Source organism: Mauremys reevesii, linkage group 11, assembly GCF_016161935.1.
Source record: "Mauremys reevesii isolate NIE-2019 linkage group 11, ASM1616193v1, whole genome shotgun sequence".
Classification (NCBI taxonomy): Eukaryota; Metazoa; Chordata; order Testudines; family Geoemydidae; genus Mauremys; species Mauremys reevesii.
This window is the reverse complement of record NC_052633.1, coordinates 46,844,045-46,859,591: the sequence shown is the minus strand read 5'-3', so window position 1 is coordinate 46,859,591 and position 15,547 is coordinate 46,844,045. Positions and strand designations below refer to the sequence as shown.

The following is a 15,547-nucleotide window of genomic DNA, read 5'->3' as shown; positions in this document are numbered from 1 at the left end:
CGCGCCCGCGCGCCCCGTCCCCTGTCCCGGGTCCGGTCCTCCGCGGCTCCCTCCGCTGCAGGTCCGCAGGCATGACTGCGCAGCGGAGCCCGGAGCGCCGACGGCAGATCTCCCGCCAGCAGGCCTCGTCAGGTCGCCCAGCCCCGGCTCCCGCCCCCCCCCCGGCGCGGCCCAGCCCCCTTCATTTTGCCTGGCCAGCAGGCACCACTGGTGCTGGTGCCCGCCCCTGCCCCCCCCCGCCCCGCCCCTGCCCGCCCCCCCCCGCCTGCTCCTAGCTGGGACTCGCCTCTGCACGCTCGCGACTGGCTGCCGCCTGTCCACTTACCCACCCCTGCCATGGCGAAGGAAGCGTCAGCTCCGCCGTCCCCCCTGAAAGGCGGGCGCCCTCCGGCAGGTAGGCGCCCCTGCTGAGCAGGGAAGCTGCTTGGTGTCCTCTGGTGGCTGCTCCGCGCGGTTGTGGTTGGGTTAGAGGGGACGGGGAGACACAAACGCGCGCGCCTGGTTGTGTAATATGCTCCGGGGGGAGGGGTCTCACACACTCTACCTACCTGCCTCACTGTGTAATGTGTTCCCGTAGTCGCCTGTGAGAGCCCCTCCCCGTCGTGCAGGGTCGGGGTCCGGGGGTGCCGCCAGGGGTGAGACTCCAGCACCCCTCCCTCCTCTTGGCCTTTGCGCAGACCTGACTGACGTTCAGACTCTGCCTGGCCGGGCAATTCTCCCTGCCCTTCGGAGCCCCTCGGGAGAATCTGGCCCCATGACCAGCTCTGAGGGGCTGGTTCCTTTGGGGCCGCTGCTGCAGCTCCCCAGAGGGAGAGGGGTGAAATCCAGCCAGTGTGAGCACCAGTCATCGCTGAAACTCTGTCGTGATCCCCACTCGCACCTGGAAAGAGCCCACGCTCCCACTTCCTCCGCACCATGTGTTCACGCGAGTGTGCTGCTATCCTGGGGTTTCTCCTGATGATGTTAACAACTAGATTCGACTTCTACAGTACTTTCTATTTAAGAATCCCAAAGTGCATTACAAGTCGGAGTGGACTTGCTCCTGTGAGGATGGAAGGAAATATTTTTGCCAGTTTTTACCAGGGAGTTCAGCAGATATTTTTGGAAGTGATTGGGTTATTTTGGGTCCCTGTTTCGAAAAGCAGGTTGTGGTGTGGGCTTCCAAAACCAGCAGCTGTTTTTAAAAACTTGGGTGTCAAGATTGCATACCAAGTATCAAGCAGAGCTGGGAATAGCCTCAGTCCTGAGTCCCTGACTCTGGTGTGTTAACAAGAGCTTTCATCCCTTTTGAGTCCTGATCTGCTGGTTTGCATTTTCCTTTAGAGAATAACTAAGCTTTTAAAAATAAAAAGGCGAAAAACAATTCACATTGATGAAGGGAGTGCGTAGAGAGGCTGAAAGGTATACCTATGTCTTAGAATTTCCAAATTTGACAATGTCCCTTCAAGGAATTACAGCCACTTTCTGGATTACTTTACAAAATTATAACCCAGATTTTACAGCGCCAGAGCTCTCACTAAAGTCCATGGGCATGTGCCTGAGCTACATCTACAGAATTGGGCCCTTAACATTTTATCAACACCCCTTTCTAGCTGTAGTAGCCTCTTCTACTGCCATTATTGCATTTTAGGCCTGGATCCTGCAGTCTAGTCTGGACAAGTGGATACCTGTACCTATGCAACACCTCAGTGATTTCAGTGGAGCCTATTGCAGGGATAAGAATCCATCTGTGACATTCAGGTTTCAGGATTGCAGTATTGGATTGCAAACTTGCTGTGACAGGCAATGCATTCCACTCCTTGTTTGAAGGGTATTATACTTTTATAGCTGCGGTATAAATTTTGAGTAATGATTGTCTGTAGATGAAAGCTGTTTCTTTTCTCATTTATCTCCTCCTGTTTATCAGGTGAAATCACATGTGAGTGTTTGTTTGGGACTTCATAATCAGTTCCATAGTCCTGAATTGAAACAAACACTGGATTGTGGCAACTCTGAGAGGAGGAGAAGGGTGATAATCTTACTCAGGAATGTGCTATAAAGGAGTAACAAAAATGTGATTGGTGCATTTAAATAACTATGAATTTAAGTCTTCTTTGTCATCATATAACAGGAAACAAGTACTCTGAGATGTTATGTTAGATGGTGCCTTTGTTCACATAACCTGAAGATCATTAATGTGGTACTATAACTGCTCCTTTCAAGCAGTTATGATTTGTCGTAATAATAGTTGGCATTTATTTGGTGCTTTAAATATTCAGAGTTGTACAAACATTAACTAATCCCTATGTACACTAGCTAATTGTGTGAAGACCTACTGTACTTCGGAAAAGTTCATTCTGATTACTATTCTATAGCTGCCCACGTGCACTAATTCGACATACTAAAAATTCTGCAGTTTTTGGTGAAATATAAAGTTATGTTCAAGAGCTTCTTTTCTAAATCCACTAAGATTTCCTTCTCCTAATTAGTCAGTTAAGGCACATTAAACACTAATAATTTACTAAACTTCATTTTTAAAATGCAAAATAATTTTAGTCTTTAAAAGCATATTCATTCTGAATGGTATCTATTTTTAGCCTTGCAACTTAAAATTGTACACAAGCAGATGTGTTTTATTATTTTTTAAATGCCCTGGTGCCTTGGGGTCCCTCCCTGTATTCCTTTAGCCTCCTCTTTCATGCAGTGGGCAGCTTTGTACGATATGTACATGCCTTACCTCTCACTATTAAAACTTCAATGAAAATTATGTATCCTACTGTCAAAATAGTTACAAATGCTTATTGTATATTTCTAGAAATGGGTGCAAGCCACATAATTTAGATCTAGGTTCAGATCTGATTTTGGACACCTCCAGTAATTTGGGTGTGTACTGAACAGGGGCAGGGCCCATTATTAAAAGGCACTAAATGTCACCTTCTAATTAAGGGTTCAGCTCACTATAGCCCTAATCTTGAAATCTGAATCTATGATTTGGAAATTCCGGTACAAAAATTCAGGGCATTTTGGTCCTAGGGTTCCAATTAAAGTCCTGATTTAGTCTAACTTAAACTTAACATCAGATGTATCCAAAAGATGTCTGCTCTCTCTGAGGACTAAGTCTGGAGCAAATTAAATTTTAACTATAAACTATATTATCAGTTAGTAGAGGGGGGGAAAAAAATTATCTGAAATCTCTTAATGCCAAAACCTCTTCTCTCGCCAAAACTGCCAAAGTTGTGAGACCCTCAGATCTCTCCCCGCAAAGTTCACCTTGTGGCTAAGAATGATCATAAGAGACTTCAGCTTAAAAGGCAACTTAAAAAAAAGTTCCAAATGCCTCCTCAGTTATAACTATAGCTGTTGTTCCTGCAATGCTATAGACAGAGCAAAAGACCTCAAGCTGCATTTTCAGTAGCTAACATTCAGTTTTCACAAAAACAAAATAGCTGTTAAGGAAACTTACAAAAAATAAATCAAATGATGAGCAACCACATACAGGAACTCCTCAGTTAGTCATCCCGGTTAATGTTTCGATGTTAAGTTGCTGATCAATTAGGGAACATGCTCATTTAAAGTTGTGAAATGCTCCCTTCTAGCATTGTTTGGCAACCGCCTGTTTTGTCCACTGCTTGCAGGAAGAGCAGCCCGTTGCAACTAGCTGGTGGGTGGTTGGAACCAGGGTGGACCAGCAGCCCCCCATCAGCTCCCCACTCCCCTAAGTTCCCTGTGCAGCAGCTGTCTCGCCTCCCATTACCATGTGCTGCTCCTGCCCTCTGCTTGCTGTACGGGGGGAGGGAGGAAGGGGGGGATATAATGTCAGGGTGTCTCCCCCTACCCGCGCTCCTGCACCCCGCTTACCCCATCTTCCATAGAGCAGGGCAGGGCCGCCCAGGGGACTCAGGGAGCCTGGGGCAAAGCAGGGGAGCGGACATAAAAAAGGTGCCACCCGCTGCAGCGCTTGTACTCACCGGGTGATGCTTTGAGTCTTCGGTGGCAGCGGGTCCTTAACTCGCTCCGCGTCTTCAGCAGCAGGCCCTTCAGTGCTGCCGAAGTGCCACCGAAGACCCAGACCACCGCCAGGTGAGTAAAAATTAAAAAGGCACCTCTAGCCAGGGAAGGGATTCTCGGCCAGGGCTCATGGGGCCTGGGGCAAATTGCCCGACTTGCCCCCACCTCAGGGTGGCCCTGGAGCAGGGGGGACACACAGTCGAGGGAGGGAGCTTCTGGGCAGTAGCTGCTGTCTCAGGTCTCAGCAACCTGATTTAATTAACAAGGCAGTGTACTTAAGCCTGGGGTCAGCTACTTAAAGGGGATATGCACTTTTTTTTTTCTCTCACACACAGGGTGTGTATCTCTGTCTGCCCTCCCTCCTTTCCTGCTGCCTTGTAGAGTGTTGTGAGAGTTAACCTTTGAGGGCTCAGTCAATTGCTAGTTCATTTAGCAGTAAGGCATTCCCTGGGAAATATCCCACCTTCTGACTCCTCCACTTCAACCAAGCTTCACAATCATCATCACTGTGTACCAGTATTAAATTGTGTGTTTAAAACTTATACGTGTGTGTGTGTGTGTGTGTGATAAATAAAAAAATATAATAGTCTTTGGTGAAAAAAATTTCCCTGGAACCTAATCCCCTCATTTACATTAATTCTTATGGGGAAATTGGATTCGCTTAACATCATTTTGCTTAAAGTTGCATTTTTCAGGAACATAACTACAATGTTAAGTGAGGAGTTCCTGTTCCTAACACAGCAGAATTCTGAGCATTCTCAACTCCAATTAATTTTAATGGGAATTAAGGGAACTCTATACCTTACAGAATCAGGCCCTTAAACTTTGGATTCTTTTTATTAGTAGCTTGTCAATAATTGATTTCTTTATAGAGAAGATTTTCAAAGCCACAAAGGGGAGTTAGGTGCCCAAAAGAATTTTGGTGGGAAGTGGGTATCCAATTGCCCTTTGTGGCTTTGAAAATCTCCTCCTCCATTTATAACATGTCTGGTAACAATCCAAAGCACATTTACAATAAAAACAAACTATTGTTGAAGTTGCAATATTAAATCAATAATTTTCCCTCCATGCTATAAAATAACTACCTATGTTTTTCCTATTTATGTTGTATACATTTGTTATCATAACATGTAATCCTATTAAGGCCAGGTGGACCAGTGATGAGCACAAGGATGACTCTTGGTGCTAGTCTGGAGGGGAAATGTATATAAACTTGTATATAGCCCCCTAAATATGCAACTTTAGTGGAAAATGGATGCATTTTGTGTCACATTCATCAGACATTCATTTCTGCAATAAACATGTAAATACATTTAGAGCTGGTCTTGATGAACATAATACTACACTTCTACCCCGATATAATACGAATTCAGATATAACACGATAAAGCAGCGCTCCGGGGGGGGTGGGGCTGCGCGCTCCGGCCGATCAAAGCAAGTTCAGTATAACACAGTTTCACCTATAATGCAGTAAGATTTTTTTGGCTCCCGTGGACAGCATTACATTGAGGTAGAAGTGTACTTATTTGGAATTCTGCAACCTGTTTGAAGTACTTTTAAAAACAATTTTCCTTTCCTGCTTGTGCCATCCCCAAAAAACACTAGATCTGACAGAAACGCTTGTCTTGGCTGTTTAAACACAGACTAGGAACCTTGCCATAAGATGAAACAACTAGATTAAATTAACCAAAAATCTGTTCAGCTTGTTCTTATTTACTTTGACAGTTATAAAATTTACAAATATTCTTGTGCACAGGAAGAAGGTATTTGCTTTGACAAGTCATCTGAAATATCTTTACATGCCCCTTTAAAAAGTTGGATTTATCTGACATTGCTCACCACTTAAATTGTCATTGTTAGGTCATCTGTAGCTTAATTAGTACTAATTAGTTTTGTGATTGGCAGGCATTTTAATAAATTATAATTAAGCTTGAAAGAACACTAGTGCATGATAAATATGCAGCTTATTCCTATCTGCATTATAACTTGTATTATGCATACAATTTTATTCTGGGGTATCTTGAGTAAATCATGTAAACAACCTTCCTGCTATTACTTGTATGCTGTGTTGATAACTGATGTAGAAGGACTCGACTTTATTTATTTATTTTTAAATCTATAAACAATTACATCTAAGGTCTCTGGGAAGGAATGCATGAGAGCAGCCAAATTTTAGAACCAGTATAGTTTCTATTCCTAAGGATACGACTTTTTAGATTGCAATAGCTTGAATTTACTCTGGTCATGCTGTAGTCCAAAAGTTTTTAAAGATAGTCTTGGGTGGTTCTCTGGGGCTCATTTTGGTTTTCAACTTCCACCCACACTGCAGAATAACCACAACAAAGATTAACTCTCAAGAGAGTTATTTTGAACTCTTCTATCTTACGAATTTTTCTTGTATTACCAGTTTTCCTGAGTATATGTTGTGCAGGGTTTTTCGGGTTGTTGTTTTTTTGTTTGTTTTTAAATCAACCTTGTGATGAACAGTTGTGTAGCTGTTTAAGCTATTCACACAGTATAAATTGTTGTCTTCTAACAGTCAAATCTGGAGGTAGGAGAGTTTCCAAAAAGCAAGAAAATGGAGCTGTTGAGAAAAATTCCAAGAACCCTGGAAAAGAGAAGACAAGGTATTTCATCTGCAGTCATGCCTTGATGTTTAAGGGTAAAATTTAACAGCAAGTTGCATCAGGTTTCCAGAAAGAATAAAGCTTTGCGGTTTTGAACAGTGCAATTAGTAAGCACTAAACTCTGCTGCAGTATACAAATGAAAGGCAGATTTGAAGGTAATCTGAAAAGAAAAATAATTGGCTTGTACTCTTTTTTTGCTTCTTTATATTTTCCTTTTAAAAAGCTTTTGTTTATTTTAAATGATTAGGGGGCTGGAGAAAATCTCTGCCTTCAAATGAGAGAGAGAGAGAGAGACCTCAATCTCTTTAGTTTAACAAAAAGAAGAGAGGTGAGTTGATTATGATGCATAAGTACCTTCACAGGGAGTTCTTGGAAGGCAGTCTTACAAATGTCCTCCACTGTGACAGCACAGGAAGAATCTACCACAGCTGGGTACCACCCCCAAGTCCAAGACCAAGCCCACACAACCCCCTGGAAAGCTAGGCCAGACTGCTGCCAGTGCAGCAACATCCACACTGCTATTTTTAGCTTGCTAGCTCAAACTGAGCTAGTGTGAGTCTGCCCACCCATACTGGGAATCACACCTTCCAGCTGCAGTGTAGAGGTGCTCTAAGTCTCCGTGTAGACAAGCCCAGAATGACTTGTCCAAGGTCACATAGGAAGTCTGTCGCTGACCTGGCAATTAAACCCAAGTTTTGGCACTAAATCTGATCTCTTTTTAAAATGCTATAATTTGCTGGAAATCCTCTACATTACAGATTTTTTTACTTATTTATTTATTTTTCTCAAAGCTGAGAAACAAATTGCTGCTAATTGTTTTGGCAGACCCACGGAAATCAGCACTGCACTTCCCTTGCTGGCTCTGAAGACCTTGAACTAAAACACTATTCCTGGAACTAGGCTCAGGTGACAGCATTGATTCTGGCACACAAAACTAGTAAACAAAGAGCTAATTATAAAATCCATTAGAAACTGGAAAGAAAGAAATATTTACTGGAGTATATTTTATGCAGGGGATAGTGAACTTTATTTTCAAGATGTAATTATGTAAAAGCTACAAATGAGGTCTCATTTTTTTAACAAAAGAATTTTTTAAAGTAATGCATGCATGTTAACTTGTTCAGGAAACTTAAGCGTCATGATAAATGGAGCAAAGACTGTCCTTCATTCACAGAAAATAATCCAGTGATTTAGGGAAACAGGACAGTGTGGCTTGGAGGGCTGATAATGTCTTGGGGAGTCTTTACCCTCTAGATCACTGATTCAAATGTGGCTCAGGTTGGTGGTAATGTAAATCACTTCCATCTGACACCTGTAAAGTGGCCTGTATGAAATGAGTTGATGTCCTGAGTCTGGACTCACAACAGGTGTCTCATCATAGTGGGCACTCTGGTTGGCAGCCTTAGCCAAGAGACTGAGGATTGAGGAGGCTTGGAGATGGGATTGTTCATGCTAGAGGTCAGGGTTTGGCACAGTTGTGGGGCAACAGCATCTGTGATATACGTGTCCTGTTAAAAGAGGATTTCAAATGTCCAACACCTTTCATGAGAAATACATTCATGCAGTTTCCCTAAATCTTACCACTTGAAATCTATCCAGAGAATGAATACTTTAAATATCTTTGGTAGGTCAAAGTTTAAAAAGTTTAATGGCAGATAACTATGGGGCCTACTAGTACAACTTTGTACTGTGATTAGTCTCCTTGGAATTTGCGGTCACTGAGGGCATGGCTACACTTGCAGATGTAGAGCGCTTTGAGTTAAACCAGCCTTTGCAGCACTTTCCTTACTGCACTCTCCAGTCTGTCAACACTGACAGCTGCAAGCGCACTGGCGTGTCCACATTTGCGGCATTGGGAGCAGTGCATTATGGGCGGCTATCCCACACAGCACCTTTTCCCAATCTGGCGCTGTAGCCTGTGGGAAGGGGGTAGGGGGTGCGGGGCATTCTGGGTCCTGTCCCAACACCCTGTGATGCATTGGTTCGCATCCCAGCAATCCCTGTGCTTCCATCCACATTTGGCACAATCTTTCAATGTTTTTTGTACTGCATGCTCTGTCTTCCCTTTTGGTCTGTGGGAATGGAGCCCGAATTGCTGAAGAATATGCTGGTGAGACTCACCAGCATGTCACATTTGGCAGTCGAGTTACTCCTTAAGCTCCAAACTGACAGTGAGGACTCCGACGATGATATCAACTCGAGTAACAAATACAACACGAGATTGCTTTTGGCATTCACGGACATGCTTGCTACCGTGGAACGCTGCTTTTGGGCTCAGGAAATAACACTGAGTGGTGGATCACATTGTCATGCAAGTCTGGGATGACGAGCAGTGGCTGCAGAACTTTCGGATGAGAAAAGCCACTTTCATGGAACTGTGATGAGCTCACCCCCACCCTGCAGCGCACAGACACAAGATTGAGAGCTGCCCTGACGGTGGAAAAGCGGGTGGCTATTGCAATCTGGAAGCTAGCAACTCCAGACAGCTACCGATCGGTCGCTAACAAGTTTGGACTGGGAAGGTCGACCGTTGGAATCGTGTTGATGCAAGTTTGCAGGGCCATTAATCGCATCCTGCTCAGAAGAACCGTGACTCTGGGTAACGTGCATGACATTGTGGCTGGCTTTGCACAAATGGGTTTCCCTAACTGCGGAGGGGTGATAGATGGGAAGCATATTCCAGTTCTGGCACGAGCCCACCTAGCCTCTGAGTACGTTAATCGGAATGGGTATTTCTTTATGGTTCTCCAGGTGCTTGTGGATCACCGTGGGCGTTTCATTGACATTAACGCAGACTGGCCCGGAAAGGTGCATGATGCATGCATCTTTCGGAACACTGGCCTGTTCAGGAAGCTGCAAGCCGGGACTCTTTTTCAAAGATCAGCAGATCACAGTAGAAGTCGAAATGTCCATTGTGATCCTTGGAGACCCTGCTTACCCTTTAATGTCGTGGCTCATGGAAACCGTACACGCAGAGCCTTGCCAGCAGCAAGGACCAGTTCAACAGGCTGAGCCAGTGCAGAATGACTGGAGTGTGCTTTTGGCTGTTTAAAGGGCCGCTGGTGCTCTCTGTATGGGAAGCTGGACCTGGCCAGTGAAAGTATCCCTGCAGTTATATCCACTTGTATAACATTTGTGAAGGGAAGGGTGAAAGCTTCACTCAGGCATGGAACTCAGAGGTTCAACACCTGGAGGCTGAATTTGAACAGCTAGAGAGAAGGGCTATTAGAGGGGCCCAGCACAGGGCTGCAAGGATTAGGGATGCCTTGAGGGAGCAATTTGAGGCTGAAAACCACCAGTAATGTTTGGTGCCCTGCCTGGGAGTGAAGTGCTGTGGTTCCAGTGTTAATAGGAATCTGTTAGACACGCTGACTTGCAATGCCTGTTGCTGTCCTGGGCTAAAGCATCTTTTACTTTATGCAATAATAAAGAATTATTTTCAAAGCCAAAAAATCCATTTATTGAAAAGAAACATAACTGCTTGGGAAACAGAAGCGGAAAGAGGGTGGGGTGGGGAACAGTACAATCACAGATTTGCGTATGTCCTGTTATCATACTCAGCCTTCCTGCCTGGAGCGCTGTGCAATGAGTGCTGTGCTTCAGGATGGCTATACTGCATGGTGATGGAGGTGGAGTGCAGTGGGTAAGGGTCGTAGTTTTCAAGGCTGGGTGGTGAAGCTACAGGTGTTGGAGGCAGCTGGTGGCGATAAGAACCTGGATGTTGGGAAACGTGGGTTGGAGGTGACATGGGGCACAAGGGAAAGGTTTGGGACAAGAGCCGCAGAGGGGCGGGGGTGGGCACGGTAGTCCTCTGCCTGCATGGCTATGAGTGCCTGGATCAAGTCCGCTTGGTGCTCCATGATGCTTATCAGACACTCTGTGCTTTGCTGCTGGAGCTCCGCGCTTTTGTGCCGGTGCTCCTCATTCTGCTAGCAGATCCTCCTTTCACTCTCCCTTCACTCCTGCACTTTTAGATTCTCGTTAAGGGACTGCTGCATGACTTCATGCAGCATATCTTCTTTGCTTCTACATGGCCTCTTCCTAATTCTTTGGAGTCTTTCGGCCGGTGATAACACGGATGGCTAAGATCTCAAGGTTGCATTTGTAAAGGCAAAATACAACACTTAACAGAGGCAGTATTGTTCACACCAAACAGAGCAATGATTGCCCCATACTTAAGGGCAAGCACAGTCTACACAATAGCATAATTTGCCCATCCCAAGTGAGCAGACATAACCCACGGGAGCCCCAAATGGCGAGTAAGCACATGGTCAAGGAGGGCTGATTGTTTCATGGCCATACTGTCTTCTAGGTTTCTGTGCCTTGGGGAGAGCCAACAGCTGCAGGGGGCCCCTATACTGAACATTGTCCCCACATCTTCCACAGGAGTTCATCCTGGAAGATATCTCGCTGCTGAGGGTGACCTGGGAAGCAAGGGAGGGTCTTCTACTACAATGTGGCTTCTGCCCTGGCCCATATGCAGCTTGCCTGTGTGCAGCAATGGTCCCTCCGCCCCTCACGGCACAGTGGTACAGACATGTTAGCCTGACTGGGACGAGGACCACAGTGGCTCTCCCAAGAAACCTGCACAAGCGCATTGCCCAAGTTCTGGATGAGACCTTTGAAGAGATCACTGAGGCAGATTTAGCTAGGATGGGTAAGAATGGTGTCCCTAGCCTCTGTTCGTCAGAGGATGGAGATGGATGGCAGGAGAGAGATCACTTGATCATTGTTAGGTTCACTCCCTCTGGGGCACCTGGCATTGGCCACTGTTGATAGACAGATACTGGGCTAGATGGACCTTTGGTCTGACCCTGTACGGCTGTTCTTATGTTCTTATACCATGATGAGAAAGCACATCAACGCCCTATTCCACATGTGGGCATGCATGTAACCCTAATCTTCCTTGCCTCAAGAGCCTGCACCAAATAACTTCCTTCCCAAAATAAGCCGCTTACCAGGCACCACCTCTGGTGTTTGTCCTTCCTCAGGCACCGGCTGCTGTGACTGGTTACCTTCCTCCTGGCTTGAACAGCTCCTAGCTGCATGCATCTAGGGATTCCGGGATGTCTTCCTCCTCCTCAGCACCCTTGCTTCTGCTTTCCTCCTCCTCCTGCCTTGTTGAACTGGGCTCTGAAGTGTCCATGGTGGTACTCTGAGTGGAGGTGGGGTCACCCCCAACCAGCACATCCAGCTCACTATAGAAACGGCAGGTTGCGAGGGCAGCACCGGAGTGGCGGTTTGCCTCACAGACTTTGCAGTAGGCATTCCACAGGTCCTTCACTTTAACCCTGCACTGCAGTGTGTCCCGGTCATGGCATCTTTCCATTATGTCCCTTGATATCTGCCCGAGGGTATCGTAATTCCTACGGCTGGAGCGCAGCTGGGACTGGACAGTTGCCTCCCCCAAACACTGAGGTCCAGCACCTCACCATTGCTCCATACTGGGGATCACCTAGCACGTGGAGACATGGTCACCTGGAAAGATTGGCTGAGAGCACTCCATGCCTGGCTGAGCAAACAGGAAGGGGATTTTCAAAATTCCCAGAGATTTTAAAGGGCGGGTCTGATGGTTGGTCGTCTCAGGGCGGGGCAGTAGAGTTCAAAGTGATGTCCAGAGTGGCTAGAACAGGCATTGTGGGACACTTCTGGAGGCCGATCAGAGTGCATTAACAGACCAAGGCGTCCACACTGGTGCCGTGGCATTTCAGTGGGGGCACATCGAACATTATTCCACTCGCTGAGGTAGATTACCAGCAGCACTCTAGCTGCGGAGTCAGAGCACTCTATGTGCCATGCCAGTGTGGACACATCATGAGAGAGAGCGCACGGGGCTGCTTTAATGTGCTCTAAATCGCAAGTGTAGCCATGCCCTTAGGGTGCTAGGGCCTGGTTCTTGGTTGGTATGTCTGTTTGTTGAAGTATTTTAAATTCACCATTGGGAAGTTCATTTGTTACTGCAGCTCAAGCCCCCCAAGCCTGAGCCAGCTGACCTGGGCCAGCCCTGGCCATGCCATGTGTCTTTTATTGCAGTGTAGACTTTGTGACTTCATGAAACATTTGCCAGCAACATACAAAGAAACTATTACTTATCAAAGAGGCCTTCTGGAGGATCAGGCACCATGGACAAGTATTATCTTGTTTCTAGTTTCCTGTTACATAGTTTTTTCTCTCCATTTGTACTTGGTATCTGGCAACTGTAGGGAGATGATCTTAAACTCTATGATTGGGGGGGGGGGGGGAAATAGAGTTTAAGTTATAGCTGAATCACAAAGGCTGTGTTGTTTATATCTACTTTTCTTCTCAAGGTTTCTTTTAAGTCATCTGTGGAGACAAAAATCCTGAAAAAAATTCTTTTGCTTTGCAGCTCAATTGTTAGTGTTACAAAAATGCAAAATATGGGTGTCTTACTAGCTGATGCACTGGAGAAAGTAAGTATATGTAGTGGAATAGGGCACACATGCCTGTTTAGTCTTATAAAGAGATGCTGATAAGGTGTTGTAACATAAAATTGATTTCCCTTAACTGCTGTAATCTGATGGATGTGAGGCTATGTACTGCTATTTAACTAACTAACTAACAACTAGCTATTTAAAAATTATTCTACAAATCAATTGCTGAGTTTTTGTTTTTCTGTGGAGGCTGTGATATTTCTAAGATGTAACTTTGAACTGTCTTCTGTACTCCACTGTGACTGTTAAAGATCGGCATGTATTTGTGTTCTGTTGGGTATAACATGGCCTTTTTAAAAACTATACAATGTCTTATTAATTTCAGATTTATTAAAAACTTGGGAAAAATAACTGAGACTGGCACTGAGTCAATGGCAGAGCTGGGAATAAAATCCAGATCTTCTGGATTCTAGTCCTGTGCCTTAACCGCAAGATTTAATTTAACTCAGATAAGTAGGCAACCCACACAAGCAAGGAGATCACCTCAATGAAGCAGCTGAGGGAAGTTCACAACAGTATAAGGACAGGTGCCCATCAGCCCTGATAAGTTTCAAACAAAGCTACAGCAAAATAGACACCAGGAAAGCAAGACAGAGTCAGCAAAACAGCCACAAGTGATCCTCTTGGGCATCACACACAGCATACATCAGAAGTAGCCCCAGCACTGTCCAGTAGCCCATGCCACCATCATGGTTGAGGACTGATGTGAGACTTTGGAGATTCCAGTGCTGTTTCCTGACCTCTGCCTTTGCAGATACTCCCATGGTACTGCAGTTCTCTGTCAGACTGCTATGAATGGGGCATCTTTCCTGTCAGTTTTGGGTGCAATCCACAGCAACATCCAGTGCATTTCATGGTGGTCCACTGTAGAACTCCACTTGCAGTTTAAATATTTGCGAGAACCTGTTTTACAAGCTGCTTCTTAACTTGCACTCCTCTTGCATATGATTTTAAAGATTCTGCCTATATTACACAAACATGATGTCATTAAAGTCCTAAGCCTTAGACAATTCTGTTCTTAGTTTTGCCTAGTGCTTACTGAAGCCTCAATTAAATACATTTTCAGCATATAAATATTGTATGTAACATTAACTCATTGGATCAAATCCCTGGTGTGTGACAAGATCAGCAAAGTCACATCAGAGATTAAATTAGCTCAGACTTTATTTCCTTCTCTTTAGAACTAGCAGTATACATGGCTCTTTCTTCTTTCTCCTCCCCTCTCCCCCCATCTCCTAACTCCTCTGTTCTAACTTAGCATTCCTTCCACTCTCTCTGACCTCCCTGATTCTTCAAACATGCCGTTTTCTCTGGGATTGGGAAGAGGTTCTCAGATATCACAGTGGGCTACTGTTGTTAAAACTGAAACTTGGAAAGACTGAGAGTGACTTTAACAGCAGCTGGAATGCTAATTGGCTCTGCTTGGCACCCCTTGTAGTAGTAGTAGTGGGGGCTGTGGGTGTGTGTGTGTGTGTGTCTCATTTATTCACATGTTAACCACGCTGAAGTAACTTTGACACAGGTATGTATGCAGTGTGTTAGTGACAACCAGGTGCGAGTCTTTCACTGCTAGTCAAACACGTGGAGCTGCTATGTCTAAGATATATACTGTTCGTTTTAGTGGCAGACACTTAAGATTGGTCTGCTAAAATATAAAAGCTTTTTAAAAAAAAAAAAAAAACTTTGTCAAGACAAAATTCAGCAGAGAAATAGCACCAAAAAAGTGTTTTTCTGTTGTGACTTTTTTCTTTTAATCTTTCAGATCAGCCACAAATTTCCTGCAGCAGCAGCACAGATGGCTCATCAAAAGCCACGACCAGCCCTGGAGAAGAGTATATGGCCCAAAAGAATTTACATTATCCAACAACCTCGGAAATGTTAAGATATAAAGCAAATAATCATGTCTGCTTGACAGTGAGCTAGTCTAACCACAATCTGCTATTAAATGCTATTTGCAAAAGGACAAAAACATAGGGAAATAGTTTGCTGGCTGAACTGTATTGTATTTTTCTTTCATTTCTGGCAATAAAACACTTCATAAGTATACTAATTTCTTGTTATGGCTTCATCCACCTGACTTTGTAGAATCTTCTATCTGTTCATAAAATCTTCAGAGAATCATATCACAGAAATCTGAGTTGGAAAAGAAATGTTGTTTTTTTTTTATCTAGTCCATCCCCCACACTGGGAAAGAATTGTTCCCTGCATTGTAGGGCTAACTCATGTGTTGATAACAAGTCCTGTGTCAAGGATAATGGGTTGTGCTGCTCCAGGAGCAGACTCCGAGGCACAGTTCCCAGCCCCTATCTGGTGCCAGGGTGGGTAGTGAAGAAGTAATTTGTCCCAGATATAGGCTTGGTTCAAATTACTTCCCCAGCACAGCTCTTCTCACTCCCAGCCAACCTGGAAGGGAGGGGAAGTAGTAGTCCTATAGAAGCTGCTTTTCTTTACGCCCAGCATTGCACCCCATAATGTGGGTAG

At 44.9% G+C, this 15,547-nt stretch overlaps 1 protein-coding gene across 1 annotated transcript; it reads left to right on the top strand.

The window, feature by feature from the left end:
- Positions 1 to 266: 266 nt before the first annotated feature.
- Positions 267 to 15,116, top strand: DAPL1 (death associated protein like 1). Its single transcript, XM_039494074.1, has 4 exons — positions 267 to 394; positions 6,526 to 6,613; positions 12,982 to 13,045; positions 14,829 to 15,116. The coding sequence occupies exons 1-4, from the start codon at positions 337 to 339 to the stop codon at positions 14,946 to 14,948; spliced, it is 330 nt and encodes a 109-aa protein (XP_039350008.1). The 5' UTR covers positions 267 to 336; the 3' UTR covers positions 14,949 to 15,116.
- Positions 15,117 to 15,547: the final 431 nt, after the last annotated feature.